The sequence below is a fragment of the Myotis nattereri genome (genome assembly GCF_964212035.1).
Source record: "Myotis nattereri genome assembly, chromosome: X".
Classification (NCBI taxonomy): Eukaryota; Metazoa; Chordata; class Mammalia; order Chiroptera; family Vespertilionidae; genus Myotis; species Myotis nattereri.
This window is the reverse complement of record NC_138078.1, coordinates 12,916,666-12,943,863: the sequence shown is the minus strand read 5'-3', so window position 1 is coordinate 12,943,863 and position 27,198 is coordinate 12,916,666. Positions and strand designations below refer to the sequence as shown.

General features: G+C 35.4%; 1 protein-coding gene across 5 annotated transcripts in view; it reads right to left on the bottom strand.

Moving 5' to 3' along the window:
- CNKSR2 (connector enhancer of kinase suppressor of Ras 2) overlaps positions 1 to 27,198 on the bottom strand; it is a 249,663-nt gene that overhangs the window by 201,960 nt on the left and 20,505 nt on the right. For all 5 annotated transcript variants that reach the window (XM_081115465.1, XM_081115466.1, XM_081115467.1 and 2 more), the window contains exon 2: positions 1,987 to 2,150. In XM_081115465.1, coding sequence (XP_080971591.1) covers positions 1,987 to 2,150 — 164 coding nt within the window. The remainder of the gene's footprint in view (positions 1 to 1,986; positions 2,151 to 27,198) is intronic.

The following is a 27,198-nucleotide window of genomic DNA, read 5'->3' as shown; positions in this document are numbered from 1 at the left end:
TACAAGTTCTTCAGTTGATCTCTTCCCACCCACTCACCCTCCCCCACCTTCCCTCTGAGATTCATCAGTCTGTTCCATGCTTCTATGTCTCTGGATCTATTTTGTTCATCAGTCTATTTTGTTCTGGATGTGAGGGCGATCTGGCTGCGACATCTGTCACCCCATTGATCGCCATGGTTGATTCGGCTGATCTGGCTGGCTAGGCGGGTGTCCCCCTCCTCCCTCACCGATCCATGTGCGTCCCTCCCGAAGCTGCGCGCTCGGTTGAAGAGGACGACCTTCCCCCCCGAGGAGAGGACCGGTCTTCGGTCAAGGGTATACGAGTAGCTGCGCTCCCCTGCTAGAACCTCCAAACAAGCTCTCAAGGTCCATTATGGCTCTATCTTTTCATGCCTAATTTCCGCTACTGTTTCCCACCTATTTTTTTCATCCCAAATAGCTTACCATTTTTCAAACACACCAGGCAAGCTCTTTATTCTGTGTGCATGTGTACATGTCATCTACTTGAAATACCATTCCCTCTGCTCCTCAATCTACCAAACACATGCTCATTCATATTCTATGAGGTTTCAGAAATATTATCTCTTTTACAATATAAACCCATCTATTTTAGGCAAGCTAGTTATTTTCACTTCTGTGCCCCCATAATATTTAGCACATACTTTATTTTAGTAATTATATTATAGTAATGTGATTAATTATTTCTATGTCACTCTCTAGGCTTTTCAAGAGAACAGAAACTAGATTTTATATCTCACACACACACACACACACACACACACACACACTGCTGAGTGTATTAATTGATTTTAAAATTATGTTTAATTATCCACTCATTTCTTATTAAACATCATCATCTTAATAATACTTACTATTTACTGAATGCCTACTGTGTGTCAGGTGCTGAATTAGGCACTATACAAACACTATCTCATTTGCTTTTTACAACAGCATCAAAAGGTAGTTGTTATTATCTCTGTTTTAAATAAAATAACTAAGGCTATGGTGAAATTATCTCCTCACAAATGTCAGTAATTTATGTAGCCAAATTTCAATCCTAGATTATTATAAGACATGTTCTTTTTCATTGTAGTTCTACCCCCTCACAAATATGTGGAAGAATTTAAAACCAATCAGGTTACTGACATCTTATCTAACATGGAAAAAAATCTATGTTCCTCTCAGAATATCTAATGTACTAACAGAATTTTGCAGGATTATTTTGGCACTGCTTTATCTTATCTAATTAGGTATTGCTCTTTTAACATACAAAAAGTAACCATATAAGATACAATATTCCATTTTCATGGATGCATACATAAAGAACATGTAAATAAGTCTATTGTTTGAAGAATAATTTTCTAAAATAGGATTAATTAATATTTGTGAGCCTAAATCAAAACTTTTAGAAGTGAATGGATTTTATAACTGATTATATACAATTGCATATCCTAAATGCTATGAAAACTCTTTGGTGAGCTTTAACTTAATTTTTTCAAGTAGCTGAACGTAATATCACTAGCTGAGTTGTAACTCTCCTTTTTGTTAATTGTGGAGTTTTAAAAATTTTATTTATTGGTTTTAGAGAGAAAGTGTGCAAGGAGAGAGATGGAGGGAGGGAGAAAAGGGAAAGAGAGATCCATTTATTGTTTTACTTATTTATGCATTCATTGGTAGATTCTTGTATGTGTCCTGACTGGAGATCGAACCTGCAGTCTTTGCATATTGGGACAATGCTCTAACCAACTGAGGTATTGGACCAAGGCTAAACCTCTTTAATTTGCAATTTGGCACTGTATAATATACCAAATTTAACGAAGGAGGAAAATACTACATCCAGTTGTTTGAATACTTTCTACTAGTACCTAAATTAGTTTTAAAAACAGAAGAAAAGAAGAAAGGAAACAAAAAAGAAAAAAAAAGAAGTTTAAGAGGAAAGAAAATGACAAAAATTAAGCTTCCCTTCCCACCAGTTTATGTCCTTACCAGTGCACACAGAAGGTCAACTGCTTCCAAGATCAGCTCCTGATGGCCAATGCGGCTGACCCCCAGGTCTTCTAGCTCCTGATGTGTAATGCGCAGCAGCTGGTCCCCACTGATCTTCTCCCTCTCGAAGTTCTTAATATACTGTTGCAAACAGTCATCAAGACCTGCAAAGAAAAATATGGTAGACCAGAATTAAAAAAAATCAGTTGAACCAAACAAATAGGAAAATAAAATAAGCATTAAGTCCTACCAAGCCACAAGTCCAGTCTATTTCAACTCTGGACTAGTTCAGTAATCCACCTTTTCTCAATCTATATATGTGCTGCAGTGGGAAAAAATCACTTCATCATATGCCAAATGGTTACATTCCTATTTGGATTTTCATCCGCAATTAGGAATTCCTTACCCCTCTTCTTAGTTCTCTTTGTTGACTATTTAATAAACTGTGCTAACAGGCAGGCTCCCCTATTTCCAAAGTTATCTGCATCCCATTCCTCCTTCCTTCTTTAATCCCACTGCAGAAGAGAGATATCTTTCTTCCTATACAAGGCTAATCGATCTGGCTGTGCTCTGGAATTCCATCTACTGCCACCTTAACACTACTTCAACAATCTAAAAAATTAAATGCTCTCTTTATTTTAACCCTTTCCTATTCATTGACTCTGTTCAAACTGCTGGCATCTTAAAAAAACAAAATAAAACAAAAACAACACCTGCCGTAGACCAATTCCAGCATGTCATAATTTTAAGAGTTTCATCAAAAGGTTGATGAAACTTGGGGACTCAACAGGGTTGAGTCACACATATAGTCACCTGTTGGAAATGGCTGAAGGCATTTCCCCAAACCTGAATAGGAAACTGATTGTGGCTGCCAGGCAGTTAAAGGGTATCTTAATCTACATGTTATTGCCTCCTACTGGCCAAACACCTGAACAGCCGTAGGCTATTCCCCCATTCTGACAATGGACTCTGTAGCCTTTGATACCTTACCCATTGAAGTGTATTATCTCCACCTTGCCTTAGGACAAACTGTGTTAATAAAAGCAAGGGTCCTAGACAAGGAGGCACTCTTCAGTTCCTTTAGCTGAAGGTGCTCTGACCCCCAATGCCTTTAAAAATTATATCTCGTCTCCGGACTCTTTATTAGTCTCTGGATTTCTATGTCATCTACGCACAGCACCTTTTCCAGATTCCTGAATCCTTCTTGATGCTGGGACATGAACCCCGGCAATAAATGGCACCCCAGATGGGACAAGAGCAGCCAACAATAAACACCTTTCTTTGATTTCCTTAATCTTGAGTTCTCCAGTAGTCTGTTATTCCCATCAGAATTAAACCCCTTACCATTATTTCCTCAACTTCAATGCACTTCTTAATCCACTGGCATTGAATTTTACACAAATCCAAGAGTTGAAATCCACAGTGGATACGTTTTCAAGATTATTTAGGGCACTTCATAAGTGTTTGGCTAGGCTATAGAATCGGTTAGCTTCAATAACCTATAAAATGTCTTCATACAACTGATGAAATAGCCTAAGCATATTACTTCTCTCTAGATTTTAAAATAAGGAACACCAAGAAAATGAGGCAATTCACAAAAACGAAAAGGTCTTGATTATATCAAGTAAAGAGATGAGAGACCATAATGGGCTACAACCCAGCTGGAATTACAACAAAGCAGAAATTATAACCAATTAGAGAAAGCAGAGATGAGGTTAGTACAAATGTGCAAAGGGAAGTCAAGTCCCATAACATTAAGTAGCCACTGAGACAGGAAAAACTTAGTTCTAAAAGCCAACTGGTTCTGATAGGGTCTAGTACCAAGGCAACACATGTAGTTACTATATTATCAAGATTTCTTAATGTAACCTGAGTTACCCTGCAGTCTGTCTATACTATCTTCTCTTTCTTTCATTTTCCGATAGTATGTGTACATTGCTCTCTCCAAGTTCTCTTGCCTCTTTGTCCATTCCTTCTCAGTCCTCTTTCAGGATACTTTCTCCAATTGTCCTAAAACTGTTGCTCTTCTTTCCATGGACCCCATTCTGGCCTCCTTACTTCTCACTCTTTACATTCTAACTGAACAATCTCATCCCTGCCTATGTCTTCAACTACCTGTACTTCCATTTCAGTACAGTAAGAGCCTGTACTTCCATTTCAGACCTTGCTGCAATCACTGTCTCAATGAACGGCAGCACCATCTATCCCAGTATAAAACCCAAATATATGGGAGCCATCTTAGATTTATCTACCTTCCTTATATCCCTGCATCCAACCAATCTCCATGTCCTAAATTGTTCTTCTGAAATATATTTTACATATGTACTTTCCTCTCATTCTCTAGAGCCATCTTCCTAAATCAAGCCATGCATTTTTCTCATCTGGATTAAAGCAGTTTTATGGTTTTACTGCTGCTAGTTATGATATCCAATTCATTTTTCCCAACATAAAAATTCTGATGTCATTCACTATTTCAAAATTTTTCAATGTTTCCTTGTACTTATGACAAAATAAAATCTCAACTCCCTTATATACTGGTCATAGCTATTCCTGATCTAAACCTAGCCTTCCTGTACAGACTCATTCCAGAACTCTCACTTCTGAATCTCCAACTTCAAAGACCTCCATTACAACAATGCCCATATTATATTATAACTCCTTGTTCCCATGTCTGTGTGTCCAATAAATAGCCTGGAAATTCCTTGAAGCTGGACACTACGTCTTCTGAATTTGGAGAATCTGGGGCTTAGCACAGTGGCTGACACAGAGTGGTGTTTAATAAGTGTAAACTGAAAACATTAAACATTTATTTTTATGCTATATAACCTGGTCAGAGCCATAAAGGAACATTTTACATAGGAGCTAAATCTAAAAGTAGTGTGGGCAAAATATTTGGTATATGGCATTTTGAGGCATTAATGTCTTGATACATTGCAGAAGAATATGATTGAATGTTATTGAGTTCATTTTTCTTATGATTCCTCTATGGAAAGCAATGATAAAGGATGGCCTACAGTGCCAATGCTAAGCATCATTATTAAGTTTACCAAACAAGTCAGTTACAAGTGGCAGTGTAGAAATAAAGAAGAGAGGCTTGTCCTCGATCTCATTAACTGGTACCTAATTTAGTTATTGAGGTATATTACTCCATAATATAGGATGTATCTTGGCTCCTATATTAAAAATGTAAAATATATGGTAAACATACAGATGGGGTATTATAATGAAATTATAATAATGTCACTTTATGTCAATATATGTAGTTATAAACTATAAAGTGCTTTTACATAGCTTTCTCACCTGAATTATAAATAATCAAAGACCTTATAATATTTGAGAGTTGCTGTTTTGACTGAAAGGTCAAAACCAATATTTCAAACTTAGGTAAAGAGCAAATATGGTACAGAAAGAGTCATCGACAAAAAAAATAACAAAACTAGATACATAATAAAATAGGACTAAAGGCCTAAATCTCATAACTCTAAGATCTATGCAACATACACACATAATAGCTAAAACCCTTCTCGCTCACTAATACACTATTTTATTTAAAGTAGAGCTATCCCATTTTTAAGGATAAGATATTCTTTAGTGATCATATATGACTAGTCTTCAACACTGTAACAGATAAAATGAGAACAAATATATACCAGAATTTTAAAAAATGTTATTACCTATTCCATTTTCCTAAGATTTTTAAGCTTTAATGTTGAATGAATTATTCCCTTAGGTTCCACGAAATTTTACCCTATTTTGTTGATATGTTCTAAATAACTCTAAGTAAAATTTATAACCCCCAATTACAAATTCCTACCTACTGTTCTTAAGAAAACATATAGAAAATGAATTTTGATCCATAAACCTCACAAATTTACCATGAAGAAAATTGTGTACTTGTCAATTGAAACATTAAATAAACTATATACTACTTTATCTAAGACCATGGCTTAAGAGAGTTGAAAAGAAGGCTTGAAATCATTACTACAACATGTTAGTCTTTTTCAGTAAATTATACTGCTTTTCACCATCTGCAATGAAGAGGAATGAACATAAAATCATAGATCTAGAAAGAGGTTCCAAAAATGAAACATTTAAAAAATGGTGACATTAGAGATATCCTAAGGATGCACAAATTTTCAGTAAATCAATGATATTATAGAAGAATGGTGAAACATAATAAATAAATCCAATATAAGGTGGAAATAGAAATGGAATTATTACATCTACTGTTAAAAATCTTAAAAACCCACTTTAATAGTGGGTGTTAGAGGATGTCTACTGATATTCCAGGAAATTTTACTTTTACATCATTTTCTACATAACACATGCTCTTATCTAAAAATAGAACACTCTGATGCTTATAGCGAAAAATAAAAATAAATTCATCGGTTAAAGTTCAGTTGCCACTCACTATTTATGGTGAAGAATAAAGATCAACATATGAAGATTTGTGAGGACCTGTGTCCCTTCTACAAGATAAGGTTAGAAAATTAAAACAAACATGCATCAATTCGATATCCTGAAAATTTCAAGGCAAAAGATTTACTTTTAAGTTAGTTTTCAGTCCCCTCTTTTTGTGTACACTGTTTTTTTCCAGGTCATCAATGACCAATAACACCATATTCAACTGCCACATTTCCAATTTCATTCTCCCTAAGAAACTTATTCCTCTATTTCTACCACTATTTTTCCAGTCTCACAACCTTCTTGGGTGAATATCTTATCTTGTCAGTTAGTGAGAAATGTAATTTCTTCATTCAAAATAGCTCTTGCTTTGTCCTTTCATTTTGGATCTCACTGTCATCACCTTACTCAGGCTGTACAGTCTACCCTGATGCCTAGTTGCTCCCCCTGGCATTAGTCTACCATCTATCACTGTCACATCTCTAAAAACACTCTTTGATCAAGCCACTCCTCAATTCAAAAACTTCAATGACTCCTCCTGCCACAAGATTAAAAATCAAATATCTTAATTTTTTAATTTATAAGCCTTTTTTTGGGGGGAGGAGGGTCCTGGATGTCTGTGTCAGGTAGCATTCAGTATTAACTGTGACATCTACTATAGATAATAAAAGTATTTTCTATAATATAAATTGCCAGAAACTCATACATATAACCATTCTTTTCTCCTACATATAGGATAGTATATAATCCTAAGTAATCTAGCAAAAGACAATTCATATTTAAGATCTGTGATAGTTCCTAAAGCATCTGAAACTGATAAAATTATATTATACTGCATTTCAGTAAGTGAATTTTACTGAATTCTAATTATTGGGAAACTGGCCAACCTATGTAAATGTACAGGCTACTTAACAGATACCCAGAATATTTAATAAATATAATTCCTGAAGTATTCTAGAAAAAATGAGACTATGTAGTTAAAATTTTCTTTAACAATTGCCTTATAGTTCTGGGAAAATATAGCCATACAAATTCTTGACTTCATTCAGAGAAGAGTTAGCCATCACTCTTACTTAGTGAGTAAAAGTGAATTTACTCTTTGTTCTGCTTTTTACTATACTTAGTTTTACATTTTGTTCAACCAAAAAAATAAGAAAAAGTTTTCTTCAAAACCATCTATGTCACTAGACAATTCAAAATTCCAATAAAAACAAGCAATATCTGCTTTAACAAGTGAGAAATAATGTGAAAAATAACAAACTTTGGGGCATCCATACCACAGAATACTACTCAGCAATAAAAACAGAACTATTGATACAAGCAACAACTTGGATAGATCTCAAGGGTATTATGCTAAGAGAAAATGGCCAATGTGAAAGAGGTTATACTGAACGATACCATTTATATTACATGCTGAAAAAGGCAAAACGATAGCAGCTGAAAACAGATCAGTAGTTGCCAGGGATTGGGAATATGAAGAGGCAGTGACTATAAAGCAGCAGGAAAGAGATTTTGTTTTTTGGGGGGTAATGAAATTATTTTGTATCCTGATTGTGGTTTTGGTTACATAAATTATACATGTGTTGAAACTCCTACAACTGATAACACCTGAAAAGTCTATTTTATTCTGTTAATTTAAAGAATAAAATTGAAAAAAATTACAAGTGAATTATGAGTTATATAACATTTTGAAAATACTATTAAACTGAAAATTTAGTGGAAAAAATTTCCTTCTGACATCATTTTATCATAGTGCTTGTCATAAAAGACCCAGGCCAGGGAAGAATGATTCTAGCATTCCATTCAGCAACTATTTATTAAGCACCTACTAAGTTTAAGGCAGTGTGCATTTAACTACCTTTGAAAAGACTCCTTCACCCTGCTGACTGGCAGAGCTCAGAGGCTATAAACAGAATTTCTGTCAAAGAAAGTGTATATGATGTAGAGTGTGCAGACTGGTACACGCAGCAGGAAACCAATCACTGTGCCCTGTGGTCTCCAGAAGGCATCCTGGAAGGCCAAGCCCTATTATACTTATCATTACCATTTCTACTCTTCTCCTCAGATCTATATTTTTTTTCTAATAACAACCTTGTCTTTAAGACAGAGACTAAAAAAACAAAACAAAACACAATAACCTTGATTGGCGGTGATAATGTCAATTGTTCCAGTTTACAAAACAATTCAGCCTTCCTACAGTCTGTTTCTGGTTCTTCATTTTAAACCAGAGTAAATTTTATCTGGATAAAAACTCCCCTTTCCTATTAAATCACCAAAAGAAAACAAACTAAGGAAGCAGAGTATATCAGCTCTGAAACGAGGAGACAGTGCTACATAGCAGATGAGATCCAATGTTAAAAACTAAAAAAGGAACTAGAGAAAACTGGGTTCTGTATCAAAGACAGAAACAGTGAAGAAAAAGATAGATAGGTTTGACTAGATAAAAATTAAGTTTTTAGTATGACATACTACATCAGAATATTCACAAAAAGCACTTACGATATATCCAGTGATATACTGTATCAAGGCTGACTAGAGGGCAAAGTAACCCATAAGCACACTATCAAATTGCTTAAAACTACTCAATTTTAAAGTACTGATATATGGTAATATGAGATAACAACCTTTCAAATGCAGTGGCACATTAAACAAAACAACATTTTAATGGTTTCACAATTTTGTAACTTTTAAAGTGTTGTATGCAGAACATGGTAAAACGGCTGGACTAATGGTTTTTCTCAAAGTGATTCAGGACAGCTCACAAGCAAATGTTTACTAAATATTCCTTTAGTAAAGATAAAATAATCTCTAAATATTATATAAAATTATCCTGCAATCCATATTTTAATTTTTAAAACAGTCTAAAGTTATTTTAATAACATGTTTAATAAACAAAGACTGCCTACATTATCATGGAGCTTGATGCTATTATATACTTAAGAATTCATATACAATATTTTTCAAATACCATACTTTCTTATCAAAATTAATGTTCAGTTGCACAGTTTTCACTAACTAAAACTGAAACTGTTTCCTTTTTGCAAGTCTTCACAGTCCTTATTAAGGATATTTTATTAACAGGAAAACAACTTTAATATGAATCATATATAGACCAAGCATAAGCAATTAGTTGATGTATTTAATTTTACTACTTAATATATAATCATTTTTGCTTGTTTGTTTAAGGAAGCTTAAGAGCATCTAAGCTTTTCATCTTTTATTCTCTCATTCAAAGACCTCCAACTTCAGGCCCTAACCTATCTTTCTACCATTCTCTCTCATACATTCATATATCTTAACCTGAAGCCAACTTGAACAATTCAACTCTTTACTTAATGTGATTCCTATTATCTAGAATATCTCTTTCTACTAGTACATATTTAGTTGCTGAAATCCTGTCTGGTCTTGATCTTGGAATCAGATGGATCTCTCTTCTCTTAATATCTATGGATTTTATACAATAGTATTTGTTACCTGTGCTGTTTCTTTATAATCTTTGTGTTATTGTCTCACTAGAGGCCCAGTGCACGAATTCATGCACAGGCGGGGTCCCTCTGGGTGGCCTGCAGGGATTGGGTTGAAACCCACAGTCCAATGCTGCCTGCAGCTCCTACCTGCCGCTCCCACACATCCCGGCCCCACTGTACCTGCTGTGCCCAATCAGTCCCGATTGGGAGAGGCTCACGCTGCCGCAGCAGCACTCAACAGCCATGAGCCCTGCGTCTGGCACCCTCTCAAGGTGAGTGGCCTGTGGGATCAGGCTGAAACCAGCTCTCTGACATCCCCCGAGGGGTCCCAGATTGCGAGAGGGTTCAAGCCAGGCTGAGGGACCCCACTGGTGCACGATCGGGCCAGGGAAGGACAAGGGGAGGGCTCCAGGGAGTGTCTGGCCCATCTTGCTCAGTCCCAATCAGCTAGACCCCAGCAGCAAGCTAACCTACTGGTCAGAGCATCTCCCACCTGGTAGTCAGTGCATGTCATAGCAAGCCGTTGAGAAGCCTTAGCATATCATTAGCACATTACGCTTTGATTGGTTGTTCGGTTGTTCTGCCATTTGGTCTATTTGGATATTACCCTTTTATTATATAGGATTCTCCCCCCAATAGATTATAGAGCCCTGAAGGATAGCATCACTGACTTCTCCACATAGCACTAAGCACAGCAGGTACCTGATACATATTCAGACATTCCTGCATTTAATAAATATTTCCTGAGGTAATTACTATGTGCTAGGCACTGGGAATCAAATGCCTAGCAAACACTTACATGAACATTGACTTCATGGGGTTATAGTACAATATTGAAGACAACCATTAAATCATTTAATTGTCAAAATAGATGTATAAATACAAGCTGTGATGATTATGAAGGAAAAATACACTGTGCTATGAAAGACAAAAAAGGATATTTTTTCCATGGAGTTGGAAGTCAGGAATGGAAGGCTTAATTGAAGAATTGACAATGGTATTATGACCCATAAACTTAACTGTTATCTAGGCAAAGGGGAGGAATAAATAGGGGGCAATGTACCCAAGAAATAACATATGTAAAGATCCTGTGCTACAAAAAGAACACTGTACATTTGAAAAACTGAAAGAAGTCTGTGTGGGTGAAATGCAGAGATGAGGATGGAGTTAGAAAGATGGGCAGGGGTGAGATAATGCAGGGTCTTGTAGGCCATGTTCAGGATCCTGACTGTGAACCTGAGAGCAATGAGAAGGTACTGAAGGGTTAAATTGGCAGCACTGAAAGTGTTTTGCGAACATTATCTCTGCTGTAGTATGGTAAATGAATTGAAGGCTACCAAGAGGGTGGAATATTGAGTAAAATTTGAAATAATTAAAGTATGGAATGTTGTTCACTTGTCCTAGGATAATGGCAGGGAAGGTAGAGAAGAGATGGATTGGAAAGAAGATCAAATGGGCAGGATTTGGTGCTGTGTGACGTAGAGGAGGCAATGAGAAGGAAAATGATGCCCACATTTCTGGATCATGAAAAATGGTGACATTATTCACAGATATTAGAAACACTAAACAAGAAGAAGTTTCCTTCTGAACATACTGGGATTACAGTTCCTTTGAGACAGCTAGGTAGCAATGTTGAGTAGTCAGAAATCAAGGAAGGTCTGCCCTGGAGACATACTAGTATATTTGAAAATCACTGGTATACCAGTAGAAAATTGAAGCCACAAGTGTTACTGAGACTGACTAGGGAAAATGAGTAAGGAGAGGACTTAGAATTAAACCTTTAGAAACCAAAAGGTAAAGACTTTGGTAGAAGCAAATCTACAAAAATAACCGAGGAAGTGCATCCAGAGAGAAATGGAATAAAATGAGTAAAAGGTGTTTCCATGGAAGCTAACGGGAAAGAATGTTTTATCACTACCAGTACAGGACTGGGGTAAAATAAAACGTTGTGTCAGGTTGCCAGAGTTCGAAGCCCACTCTGAATTTAACAATTAGGAGATTTATCAATGACTTTAACCACAGAGGAGCATACTATAAAAATAGAGGCCAGACAGAACATGGAGTTGAAGGTTGAGAAAGAAGAAGCCTTAGATGTGAAATATTCCTTTAGAAGAGTATATGGTATTGGTAAAGATGGAGAGTGGTTAGGGAAGTGTCACATCAGGTAAAAGGGACTATTGTTATACCAGTTTTAGACATGTAGGAACTAAAGCTTTGTGAGATTAGTTAACTCCCTAAGTGTACTCAGTAAGTAACTGACTGGCAAAGCAAGGATTAAAACCTACTCTCAGGGGATTCTGAAGCTCAGTCTGTTTTGAATACATCAGACCATTTCAAGACTGAAAAAAAAAAAGATCTCAAATAAATTGGATTTGTAGGCTTTGGAAAAAGAAAGGGGTAAATGGAACTGATAGAAACACACAGTTATTAAAATGAAGAAGAGATAATATAGGACAGTGGTTAATAAAAAATCACACTATTCCAGCCAGCTGGTGTGGCTCAGCAGTTGAGCACTGACCCAGGAACCAAGATTTCCAGTCAGGGCATATGCTCAGGTTGCAGGCTCGATCCCCAGGAGGAGGCATGCAGGAGGCAGCCAATTGATGATGTTTCTATCCCTCTCCCTTACTCTCTAAAAATAAATTAAAAACATTAAAACATCACACTCTTCCAGACCGGTGTGAAAAACATTTAAAATTACCAAGGACTGAATTCCATGCTAATATACTCTGATGAATTGAATACAGTATAGGGTACCTGGTTGGCATTCTATCTGAATCCCACATTCAAATGAATGAAAGGAGAAACACTGCAAATAGTTTTTTTTAATTCTTTATTTTTATTTTCTTTATTGATTAAGGTATTACATATGTGTCCTTATCCCCCCACCACCACCCCGCTTATGCCCTCACACCCCTGGTGTCTGTGTCCATTGGTTATGCTTATATGCATGCATACAAGTCCTTTGGTTGAGCTCTCCCTCTTAGCCCCACCCTCTGAGTTTTGAGCATCTAATCGATGCTTCTCTGTCTCTATATCTATTTTTGTTCATCGGTTTATGTTGTTCATTATGATCCACAAATGAGTGAGATCATGTGATATTTATCTTTCTCTGACTGACTTATTTCGCTTAGCATAATGCTCACCAGGTCCATCCATACTGCAGCAAATGGTAGGATTTCCTTCCCTTTTACAGCAGCATAGTATTCCATTGTGTAGATGTACCAAGTTTTTTTTTAATCCACTCATCTGCTGATGGGCACTTAGGCTGTTTCCAAATCTTAGCTACTATAAATTGTACTGCTATGAACATAGTGGTGTATACATCCTTTCGGATTGGTGTTTCTATTTTGGGGGGATATATTCCTAGAAGTGGGATTACTGGGTCAAATGGGAGTTCCATTTTTAGCTTTTTGAGGAAACTCCATACTGCTCTTCACAGTGGCTGCATCAGTTTGCATTCCCACCAGCAGTGTACAAGGGTTCCTTTTTCTCTGCATCCTCGTCAGCACTTGTCACTTGTTGATTTGTTGATGATAGCCATTCTGACTGGTGTGAGATGGCACCTCATTGTTGTTTTGATTTGCATCTCTCATCTCTTGGATGATTAGTGACTTTGAGCAAATAGTTTTTAGATATCACTGACACCAATACAAACACAGAGACTTGAGAACTCCTCTTCCTTATGTTCTTCAGTGCCATCCTTCACTCACCTTCTATAAGCAAGCAGTCGCTCTATAACAAAGAGTATATGATTTTTCACAAGGATCCCCCAGCAAACCAAATAAAATAAAAAAGGAATAGCAATTTTCTTCTGGGCCTATTCTCATTTACTCTGTCTTAATTTCTTTTAGAAAATGCTAAGCTGGCCATGGTATTCCATTTTCATATTAAAGAGTTGATACTAATTAACAGTAATCCCTTCCACTTATTTTTTGTACTCACTGTATGCCAACCACTGTTTAATGCACTCCACAAATATTTTCTCATTTAATCCTTAGAACAACCTGAGGAATTACGTATCATTACCTTGATTTTACAGATAAGTAAATTGAGATTTAGAGACCATGCTCAGGATCCCTCCGCTCAATAAACAGTAAGGCAAGGTCTACATCCAAGTCCTGATTCCACATCCCCGTCCTTTAAGCCTAAACTAAATTTACACTAAATTAGAAGGAGTGGGAAAGGGTGAAAGAGATTGTTCTCAAACTGATCATCTGTACCATGCCACAAGTCATGCCAAAAATATTTTTCCACTTTCCATTTAAAACTTCAAAGACATTGTTTTAAAATACATTTACCATATTTAAATTAAATTCTGTATCAAAAGGGATTTAAGTAAATTATTTACACATCCACAAACACACCAGCTTAGCAGGATAGCACAAATTAAAAGAAGAAAAAAATATGGGTAAGGGAAAATATGGTGAGTCTTCAAATAGGAGCTGGAAACAATGGTAATACAAAAAATCCATATCAATGAATGTTAGAGTTGCCTAAGTGTGGGAGGAGCTGGAACACTCGCTGTAAATGGTCTACAAGCTAATGAAGAAGAAACAGGATTAGGTACACAGTTAAAACATTCATTAGAAAAAAAGCAAGCCAGTTTCTCAGAGAAGCCCATCCATTCCTGGCACTAAAGTCAGACAAAAGAGTTCTCCTGGGAAGAAATCCTTGTGTGATGTAATGAACACAGCCTTCAATAAACCCTTTCAATAAGTACAAGTTTCCATTGAACTGTTTCTTATAGCAATGCTGCAATATATATTTTTCAAATATTACACTGTATATAAAACAATAACTGGTTATCATGAAGACAGAAAAATATTTATACTTTCTGGCTTTAAAACTATTACAATTTATCAAAAGAGGTTATAATTCTATGGAGAAAAATAGCTAACAGGGTCTCTTTTTTATAATGGTAAAAACCAAATAGGTGCTTTATATTTGAATCAACTTTGGAAAACTGATAGTTTGTCAACAGCCTAAAATGTTTTAGGGATACACATTATATATTCATTAAATTTAATGACAATTTAAAATGAAATACACCTCTGTCATACTTCTTACCTTGAAATGCATCTTTACAGATTTCCTACTTAAAAAAGTACAAGTCACAGGCAACCAAAGAAAAAATAAATTATACTTCATCAAAATTAAAACTTTTGCCCATCAAAGAATACTATAAACAGAGTGAAATGGCAACCCACAGAATGGGAGAAAATACTTGTAAATATTAAATCTGACAAGGGATTAATGTCCAGAATATATAAAGAACTGTAAACCAACAACAACAAAAAGCCCCAAATAACCTGATTTTTTAAATGGCAAAAGACTTAAATCAACATTTCTTCAAAGAAGATGTACAGATGGCCAATAAGCACATGAAAATGTAAACATCACTAATCATTAGGGAAATGCAAGTTAAAATCATAATGAGACACCATCTCACTCTGATTAGGATGGCTACTATCCTATCCAGAAAACAACCAAATAAAAACATAAAACAAAATAAGTGTTAGCAAGGTTGTGGATAAATCGGAACCCTTGTGCAATGTTAGTGGAAATGCAAAATGATGCATGCAGTATGGAAAACAGTATGGTAGTTACTAAAAAAATTAAAATTAGAACTACCACATTATCCAGCAATTCCACTTCTGGAAATAGATCCAAAATGATTAAAGCAAGGTCTTAAAAGGATATCTGTGCACCCATGTTCATAGCAGCACTGTTCACAATAGCTGAAAGGTGGAAGCACCCAAGTGTCCATCGACAGACAAATGCACAAACAACATGTGTATAGACATATAATGGGATATTATTCAGCCTTTAGAAGGAAATTCTTACACATGCTATAACATGGATGAACCCTAAGGACATATGTTAAGTGAAATAAACAGTCACAAAAGGACTTACAGTGCATGATTCCATTTACATGAAGTACCTAGAGTAGTGGAATTCATAAAGACAAAGGTAGAATGGTAGTTGCCAGGGACTAATGGATGGGGGAAATGAAGAGTTCGTGTTTAATGGGTACAGAGTTTCAATTCTGTAAGATGAAAAGATTTCTGTGGATGGATTGTGGTGATGGTAGCACAAAGTGAGCATCTTCAACATCACTGAACTTTACACTTAAAAATGGTAAAGACAGTAAATTTGATGTCAGGTGCATTTTATAATTTAAAAATGTAATTGTGAAAATTATAAACTTTATGTGATGTACATTTTAACACAAATAAGAAGTATAAGTTAATAAATTAATTTTAAATGGCCTAAATTTGCTACTTTCAAGTATTAAGCTTAAAAATTGGGGGGAAGTATATGGATATATGAATGCCACAGCTGTAAATTACTATTTTATTTGTAATTACTATATGTTCATCTGTAATCAGATTTCCCTAACAGAAACACAATTTCCTTTTCCTGACTAAAAAACAACAATCACCAAAGGTAATGATTTACTAAATTCAGTAAATCTTACATGGAACTCATCAATATACTATCTCACCCACGCTAATTAATTCATCATGAAAAAGTAATTTGCCTAATCACAATGGCACTTAATACAGCTGCCATCCTTTTTACTATTTTAATTTAATGTCTAAACAATATTATTGGGAATGAGACATGCCAAAAATGTTTCAGCAATGTGTGAATTTTATAAAAAAATTTACACTAGCTATATCAAGAGGGAAAATAAATTTGTATTCAAGTGCCAGGCAGATAAATTTTGAAGGAATACTAGCACAGGAATTAATCAGTCATCTTTGCATGCTGGGAAAAATTCTCTTCTCCAGCACATGAGCAAGAGGGAGCTGTCTCCCATGGGGGAGGTGTTGGTGGGGGGTAACCCTTGAGTAATGTCACTGGAAAGGGCAAAACTTGTTGATTCAGCTTCTGGAGACACATCTAATCTTGGCTTATCTTAGCCCCAGGCTTCCCTTAATATTCTTGATTTCTTCATACTTAAATCTGGTCCATAAATAAGTAACTGTTTCTTATTCTTCTACCAAAGCCCAGACCTCTATATGATTTTTCTCTGACCAACTAGCTTGTTGAGCTAAGGAATCCCTCCATTCCTGTCCCCAATATTAGGATCCCCACCCCACTGTATTGCAATTCCTGATACCAACTTCCACTTATTCATTCAACAACTATTTATCAAGTGCCTATTTATAAGCTAGATATTATTCCAGGGAGTATGAATAAAAAGGTGAGCAGAAACAGACATGATCCCTGCCTTCATGGAGCTAATAGCTTGCTGGGAAAGAGGCACATTCAGTTGAGAAGCACAGAAGCAACCCTGACAAGTAAATTGAAGGGAAGGAAAGGTACCTTTGCATGGTGCTCCAAAAGCCCATAATGGGGGGATTTGACCAAATCAGAGAGATCAAGGATAAGTTTTCTGGAAGAAATGTGGCAAGAACTGAGGTCTTGGTGAGTGGGAAGCAACCAGTCAAAGAGGGAAGGAAAAGCATTAGACTCTGGAAACAGCAAATACCCAGAGGTGGGAGACAGGATAGAGAGCGAGGCAAAGACCAGCATGTCTAAAGGTTGTGTTCAAACTTGTGTTCCAAAAAGATCTCTGGTTTCAATGTGTTTGCCATTTGCCAAAGAAAGGATGGTCTCTGGTAGAAATTAATCTTCCTGCTCAGCACCTTCACTTAATTGGCTATTTGAGCCACGTGAGTTGAAGCATACAATTTTCTCAAACATGTCATTTCTTTGGCCATTTTATTCCCTTGTGCCTATGTATACCACCTTGGAAGGGAAGGAAAAGACCTACAAGTAAATCCTATTCCATATGTAATTTGGACAGAGCTATATCCATAATCGCCTGAATAACAAACAAAATCAACAGAAAAATGTGATAAATGTAGAAACAGCTTTTAAAATGGTGATTCCAGAAACACTGTAGCAATAGGTGAAAAACTGCCTTTAGAAATTAGTTCATTTTAATTCTGATATGTGTGCCTAATTAATTCTGACTGAAACAATTTCCACACACAAAAAAAATCTCTAGCAGAAAAGTAACTGCAGAAACAAATGGCACCATTCACTATTAAAACTAAATGCAATACATCTCCTATGATCTCTCCCTAATACAAATTTTATTCAGCATTTCCAACTCACTGTTTGGAGCATCCTCCATTGTTACACACACACACACTTCCCCAGTATAAATGAATGTCAGCATTAACCATTAAATAATTTCACAGGTCAAGCAAAAAAAAAAACACAAAAAAAACCCCAAAAAAACAAAAACCTTGTTTTTTAAAAATTTTCTGACTCCTAAAACAAGTCCTTAGATACTAGGCACAATTTAGTTTCCAGTCATCTTATATTTGCCATCTAATGTTTATATCACACAGTTTTACTGAATATTAAGATAAAGCTATGAATTTTGGTCTTTTAAAACAAAGTTAAAACGTATTCATAAGGATTTATTTTTTCAGGATATCAGGAACCCTCTATTTATCCAACAACCATTTTTGGATTATCTAAGAAAACCATAAGTGGTGATATTAAATTTTATATTTGTTTTATTTCAGGTATCAGAATAAACACATAATATCATAGTTATATTAAAAGCCAAATAATTTTTATGGGCCCATAATGTAAGTTTTACTTTACCTACGAAAATGGGCTATTTGGAAAGTTTAATTTTTTTCTCCCTAAATTTATGACCTTTTCAAAATAATTCTTTTAAAAATATATTTTATTATACCACAGAAATAATTATTTTACGCAATTTATATGAAAAGTGCACCCCTACATTCATTGCAGCATTTTCAATAGCTAAGATGTGGAATCAAAATAATTGTACTAATTATAACTCAAAACAGTGTCCGTTTTCCATTGCTTCTCAAATTTCATGTGCACACAAAACATCTGGGCATCTGATTAAACTGGAGATTCCAATTCAGTTGGTCTGGTGAGGGGCCTGAGATTTTTTTTAACAAGCTCCCATGTAACAATGGACATTACCAGAGCAATGTTTGTTAGAGGCAAAAAGAGATGATTTTTTTCAACAAGATATGAGGTCATTATCAAATAGGACAATAATGATGACTGTTAATACACATAAATAGATGCAAGTAGGCTTATGTTGCTAAATATCTAGCTATGTCCTTTATGGGCTTAGCAGTCCCAATTAGGAAATGATACCCAACGATTAATAATATTTGTCATAAATTTATAAATCACAAAGGACCAAATTTTTCATACTGTAAGCTAGACAAATTATTTTAACTAAGTGGGAAGAAGAAAGGCTATGCCAAAGTAATTGTAATTATTCTGATTTGAATAAATCCCTAATTGCATGTTTTAAGGATAAGTATTTAGAAAACTTTCTAATTTTCCAAAATGTGAAGTCTATGGAGAAATTCACCAGCCTAAATGAGCACAATTAGTTTCATCCTTCACAATACTGTTATCATCAATTATAAAATAGTGCAGTGGAATTTCTTCAAAAAAGGAAGAAACGACAAAGAATACATGTTCCTTCTCATTAAGCATTTCTCGATTACCTCCTAAAATGATGGGAATCTTTTAATATTTCACATAATTCCTCTTTGCTCAGTAAAATTATCCTTCATTATGACAGCCTTCTACTGCAATCACTGCCTGCAAAGTGGGCTTTCTCCCTTGTCAATCAAAATGGAAAAGGTTGTCAGCAAGCACTGCTTTTCTCTTTGTTTCCTCCAGATGCCAAATTCCTGCACGTGAGTCTGAATCAGAAACACTGGAAAATTAGAAAGGAGAAAAAAGTTCTACAGATATGTATATGAATCAGAGACGTGGGGGGGAAAAAAAGGGGAGGAAGAGAGGGAGGGAGGAGAAAATCACAGCCTTGGCTAAGAGTGTGTCAAAGAAGCAATTTGATTAAACCCACCTTAAAAAAAAAAAAATCCTGCACTCACTTCTTCCTGAAAAGACAACATCACTTCTCTATTCACAAATTAACCTCCATAACATCTGTTTCTTAGCAGATTGCAAGTGCTTGCCAGGAATTGAAGAATTAACTTTCAGATGACATTTGCAAAGTCCTAACTTATAATTTAATACTAGATTCATATCGTTGTCAGCCCAACAGTTAATGGAGCTTAATATTCTTATGATTTTCCTGATTAAATTACTGTTCACAAATCTACTTTTGCAGATAGCAGTTTATAAGAGAATGATACACAAACATCTTTGCTCAGTTCTCAGAATTTAAAACTGTCTGACATGAAATGCAATTTCAGATCACTAGATACTGATGTCATAAGAGAAAACCATTTATTTTTAGTTACCTCCAGAAGACACAAAGAATAAATAATCAGCTCTTCTAGGGAAAGGAGACCAAGCAAGAAGGAAAAAAAAAACAACAACCAGAATGTGGGGCTTAGAGAGGTTAGGGCAAGGGCAAAGACCCAACACACATAATGACTTTATATTATGCAAAGTGCTACCCAAAAACTTCTGAACATGGCCCAACAAGAGCTTATTCACTCACCCTCCTATGAGACTTCGGTCACTGCCTGAAAGCAGCTGTGCAAACAATCTTTTAGCAAGCTTTTATTTCAATTCAGTCCCAAATCTTTCCATTGCTGAATTTTCAGTGAAAAGACTCTGAGAGATACAATATTTGCATACATATAAATGTATTACCATTGACTGCAACCCAGGCCTATACTCAAGACAACTGTAAATCAACCTCTGAAATGAACCAAGCATTTACCAATAGTTATCTTGAGTAGCCACAAAGTAAAAGCTATTTCCTGCACTGTTTTGCAAATACTGTAAATATAAAAAGTAAAACAAACTGTGATAAGCATTACAAATAATCTTGGTGAGAGCTATGGAAATATTGGCAGACATCTCTAAATGTATATGAGAAAGATTCATATTGCCTTTCTATTTTAATTTTATAGTAGAATCAAAACTGCTCCTTTCCCGAAGGCAATCGTTCAGTACCCATTTTTAACAGCAGACTACTGAATTCAAGGTAGTTTTCCAGAAATGGGAAATTTTTTGAAGGAACCAAGAGTGAATAATATTTTTTCTTTTTTAGAATGAAAATATGAAATACATTAAAATAGGTAACAATCCAAGAAAACCTCCTAGAAAACATGTTCTCTCTGATTATAGCATCACAGATTAAAAGTCACTTAGGAAGAGTGCCTATAGTCATGATCGAAGTATTCTAATCCTGACTTCCCAGTGCTATAATAAAAAAATGATAAATAAGTCAAAATGGAACCTTGCATTCCAATTAAAAACTCAGTCATGTGTCATCCAAGTAAAGTTTTATTTATAAAAAGAGCTTATTCCATTGCTTTTCATGGCAAACCCAAATCTTGTCAAAAAGGAGGATATTATTTCTGCTTGAGTTAGAGAGGCAGGCAACTGGTGATAATCTCATAAAAACACAATAATAGGGAAAAAAAATAATAACTAAAAACTGATAAAAGCCAAGCATAGGAAACAGAATACAACTAATATGGAGAAACTGCCACTTTCTGGAAGGAAATATGGCTCATGTGTGTCTATGATAACTACCCCAATGTTTTACTATGGCATCTCTTCAACACATACAATATAGTCCAGCCTGGAAGTTAACTAGTTTAAACTTGAGGAGCTAATGAATATGTAAATTAGGAATATTTCTTCTGGGAAGCATTTCTTCTGGAATAAGATTTATTTCTCAATCCTGCATTTCAAGAAATATTTGAAAAAGCATAACATGTTGGGGGGGGGGGAGACTAGCCATCCATTCCATCCCACTCTTCTTAAATCTTTTCCTATATTTTGTTCCAGTACGTTCATTTTTTAACCTTAATTTAGAAGAGTGGGATGGAAAAAGTCTTCCTAAGCAATATACAATACCAAGTAGCCATAGAAGGGGGAAAATAACAGATATGGCTACATTAAAATTTAAATATTTTTCTGATAAAAGGGGACTTTTTCAAACTACACACATGAGCTCTAGCTTCTGATAAAAAAATCTCATGTTCCCTCTTATTTCCTTTACTCCTTTAAGAAGCTAAGCTTTAGTGAGCCACTGTGTTTTCTTTAACCCTCACCTGAAGAGTTGTTTATTGATTTTTGAGAGAGGGGGGAGGAGGGAGAGAGGGAGGGAGGGAGTTAGTGATATATATAGAAACATCCATGTGAGAGAGAAACACTGACCCCATATGCACCCCAATTGGGGATCAAACCACAACCCAGGTATGTGCCCTGACTGGAAATCGAACGTGCAACTTTTTTGGTGTATAGGACTACACGCCAACCAACTGAGCCATCTGGCCACTGTTTCTTATAGAACTGTTACATCTCTTGCATATGTATCCCAGAGTTGATCCTTTTTTCTAAGTCAAATTCTATGAACAAGGTTAGTAATTAAGTGCTGTGATTCTTTCAACTAAGTAAGCTATTTTTGCACTCTGGTTTACTTTATGTAAATGTTGTGGCATGTTTCTATTTATGAATGTAGAAGCTGCAATGAAAGATCCTGCGTGGAATAGTATGTCACAAAATGCTATTTTTCTGGAAGCAGTTATTTAAAATTTATCACAGTTTACTCTTTGTTCTGACCAGTAGCATGTGGTTTAAGTGAAATATAATATAGCAGCTATATAAAGAATAGAAACATATATTGGAGTCAATATAATGATTCTAAGTTAGGATAAGAGTCTACATTTAATTTCAGATGCTTAGTAAGACCAGCTATAGGGACTATATATATCATTTCTGTATTTCCAGAACAGAACTTTGCTCACAGAAGGTATTTAATATATGTTTATACACTGAAATATATCCTTTGCTTTACTTTAAAATTCAACAGAGATTTAAAGTTAATCTTGTTAGGTTTTTAAAAATCTCATGGTAGATTTTCTTCTTCTAAAACCTGTATGTAGTGAACAGTAATCAGTTAACTCCTTTCTCTCTATAACAACTTTACATTCATCAGCCATAGTCACTTTCCGTCTCCACATCATGGAATCTGAGTTGCCTTTGATATTTTACACAGTTAGTTAAGTTGATATAAAGTTCATGTAAAAAATTAAGAGTAGAATTGCTAATCTATCACATGGCTATTGGGAGTCATTAGTTTAGGCCATGATATTTTAAAAAAGGTAATACAGGCTTTGGGTCATAAGACAGAGAGTACTGAAGGAGAACTGTTTTTTCCTATGCCTGTTACCTGTGAATCATCACACCCGCAAAATGATTAGGGAAATGCGGCAATTTAAAAGGATATTTTCCTATTGTATGAAAATTTTCCTTAAAAATATAAATCGATGTGAAAATCTTGGGTTTTTCTAGTACTTCTGTGGGTTCATTTTTTACATTTATTTTTAAAAATTTATCTTTATTGTTAAATTTATCTTTAGTGTTCCATTTTTCCCCACGGACCCCTTCTAGCCTGCCCCTGAGCCCGCCCCAGGGCCTCATCACACTATTGTCTGTGTCCATGGATTATGCATATATGCATACAAATTCTTTGGTTAATCTCTTGCCACCCACACACCCACCCCCATCTTCCCTCTGAGATTCATCAATCTCCTGTTTCTATGTCTCTGGATCTATCTTGTTCATCAGTTTAGATCCCTAATCTATTTGGGGGTTATTCTTATGTATGGTAAGAGGTATGGATCTAATTTTACCTTTGTCATATAGTAAATTTCTGTGTGTGTTGGGATGTATTTTTCGGCTTTGTATTCTATTATATTTGTGTATTCATTGGATACCACCATGCTGTTTTTATTAGAGAGGCTTTATAATGGTTTAATTCAGGGGTCCTCAAACTACGGCCCGCGGGCCACATGCAAATACAAATATTGTATTTGTTCCCGTTTTGTTTTTTTACTTCAAAATAAGATATGTGCAGTGTGCATAGGAATTTGTTCATAGTTTTTTTTAAAACTATAGTCCGGCCCTCCGGTGGTCTGAGGGACAGTGAACTGGCCCCCTGTTTAAAAAGTTTGAGGACCCCTGTAATTATGGGTAAAGCTAATCCTACCTTATAGGGTGGGGCTTTTCCCCAGTGTTTTGATGGCTCTTCTTTTTAAAAAAGGTATTTGATTTGCCCTAGTTGGTTTTGCTCAGTGGTTGGAGCCTCAGCCCGCTTTCGGTCCCTGGTTTGATTCTGGTCAAAGGCACATACCTCAGTTGCAGGTTCCATCCCTAGCCCCCGTCCGGGGTGTGCAGGAGGCAACCAACTGATGTGTCTCTCATAGAGATGTTCTCTCTCTCTCTCTCTCTCTCTCTCTCTCTCTCTCTCTCTCTCTCTCTCTCTCTCTGCCCCCCCCTTCCACTCTGTCTAGAAATCAATGGAAAAAATATCTTTAGCTGAGGATTAACACAAAAAAAAGATTTGATGAGATTTGATGAATCATATACTCAATTATGAGCTTAAGAATTCAACAGATTAATTTAAAAATTATGTCCTAAACATAATTAGGATGGTAAACCAAGCACAAAAATTAAATTATGTCAAATAAATATAAAAATTTCACTGTCGCCTGGCCAGTGTTGGTCAGTGGTTTTGCATTGACCTATGAACCAGGAGGTCACAGTTCCATTCCTGGCCAGGGCACTTGCCCAGGTTGTGGGCTTGATCCCCAGTAGGAGGCATGCAGGAGTTAACCAATTGGTGATTCTCTCTGATAACTGATGTTTCTATTTCTCTCTCCCTCTCCCTTTCTCTCTGAAGTCAATAAAAATATATTAAAAATCTTTTCACTGCCTACTATTTTACCACGATCTATTTTAGCATACATATTTAAGAGCTAAGTATTTTTTTATTTTATAGTCAACTATTTTCATGTTCTGAGATACTAAAAATGTACTTTTATTTGTAAGCTGCATTATAATCTATGTGCTCATTTGCCATTAAAAATTCAGATTAGTTGCTAGATTAAAAATGATGAAATCTTATAAATAAGTTATCTTTAAAAATATTAAATGTTAATTATCATCATAAATTCAAATACAGCCTTTGGCATAAGCATTTACATTACCTAATCTTAATATGGAAATAAACTAAATCATTCTAAAATATTAATGATTTATTCTAATTTCCTTGATTTTATTAGAGAAGTACAATTAGGAATTTTATGAAGTTTCTTTTTACTTGCTCTAGGTTTCAAGTCCATGTCCTTACATATCCGAGGACACGGTAGAGTTGTGCAGGTTGTGTACTGCAAACATGCAGAGCCATATAGGGATAGTGAAAAGCTACACAACTGAATGTGGTAGCCCTGTTTATTCCTTTTTTCGTATAAAAGGAGGAAAACACTTCTTACCAGCTCAGCAGGGTGTAAGAGAATTCAACTCAACTCAATTCTGACACTACCTACTTGCAGATAGCATCAGACTCCACATGTAAAAGGGCTCAGCCCCACAAAACCAGCCTCTAATTAACAGCTGTATAACTACTGATTCAGAAAAAAACATTAAGGGTCACATTCCAGTGTTGTCTGGGTTGTTGAGACTGGTTAACCCATCTTTAAAATATAGAAACAAGCCTCAGTTCCTTAGGTCTTTACTGTACAAGATGCTTTAGTTTTACCATATCAAGTTATAATATAAATGTAGTTAAAAATTACAAATTTGTTAAAAAAAATAACTAAATTAAGAACTCAAAATTACTGATCAAAATAAGCCATAGGCTTTAGTTTAATTTTTCCTGGGATTAGACATTTGAGAAATATTCCAGTAACAGCATGTGCCAGTTTGCCATTTGTCATGGAACATGAAGAGCGCAGGTGGCTGCCAATGATGTGAACTTTTCCTAATGGCCCAAGAAATATGACTCAGTGCTTGTCCTGGGGTGACCACACTTCTTATGGTGGCAGGAAACGTGTTATTATTCCATTTTTGACAGCAACTAAAAAAAATGTGCATAATGCCACAGTTCATTCTCCAGTGATTAAGTTACATAATATTGCCTTTGTTAAAGGATGACAAATTTTGAAAAATACAGTACCTAAAACTTAACACATAGAAGAAAGTATTCCTAAAGGACAATAAATGCCATTAGAAATAAATTTAGAATAGGAAACACACAATGGTATTTCAGTGGTATTTCACGTTTTTATCTAGTTATTGAATACTTGGCAGCACACATAATACAAGAGACCTGCACATATTAAACTTGAAAAAATCCATAATATGTTTTTTTTTTTTCCATTTTGTTGAATACTTTTATTTACGTAGCCACTTCTCCCTATTTGGCATCCATATATTTAAAAAATAATTACCTGAAATCTCACTAAGGTTATATTATTTACTTACCTTATTGAACCCCTAATACATGCAGATGTCACACTGCTGTAGTTACTCTAAATCAGGGGTCCTCAAACTACGGCCCGCGGGCCACATGCAAATACAAATATTGTATTTGTTCCCGTTTTGTTTTTTTACTTCAAAATAAGATATGTGCAGTGTGCATAGGAATTTGTTCATAGTTTTGTTTGTTTTTTTAAACTATAGTCTGGCCCTCCAACGGTCTGAGGGACAGTGAACTGGCCCCCTGTTTAAAAAGTTTGAGGACCCCTGCCTAAATTTTAAATAAATAATTCTTTCAAATCCGAGATTCCAGCTATTGAGGCTCTAATTAATATGAAGACATAGGACTGTTGGAAAGAGAAATGAATGAGACTACAAATGATGCAATATCTACTTATAGAAGAATATATTTTTACTGTAAAGGAGGACATCACAGCAAGTAAGCTCTATGAACAAATTTTAAAATAATCCATTGGCCTTGATCGTTGATGTATCAAATACAGATATTTGTAGTTGGTAGGGACCAATTTATTCCAATTTACAAGGGTAGGCAAAAGTAGATTTACAGTTGTTACTATGTGAAACAGTTTATTCTTGTATTATTATTTATTAATTCATCATTGTATTACTTATTTGCATTATACCAATAAAAACAATAAACCTACTTTTGCCCACCCATGTAATAATTCTAGTAGTGTGAATGAGGTTACTTAAATACAGTGATACAGAAAGTTAAAGAATATAGGGTCAAAATGTATTCCACAGAGTTTTAGATACATGTATATTGTTCGTAATTAAAATGGCAAATTACTAAAATAAGTGAATCCAATAGATTATTCAGCATAGCAAACCACTTATTCAGCTCTAAACCGACCACAAAGTCTACTGTGTGTTTGGACTGGGGTTTAATCCTGTTGCACTGGACTTCACTAACAATCTACAAAGCCTAAGAAAATGAGATTTAAAATCACTGAGTCCAGAGCCCACAGAGATTAGAAGACCATCAGGAGAAGTTTTTCTGGCAGTTAACAGAATTTTAACTCCATATAAATGAAGTTTGGCA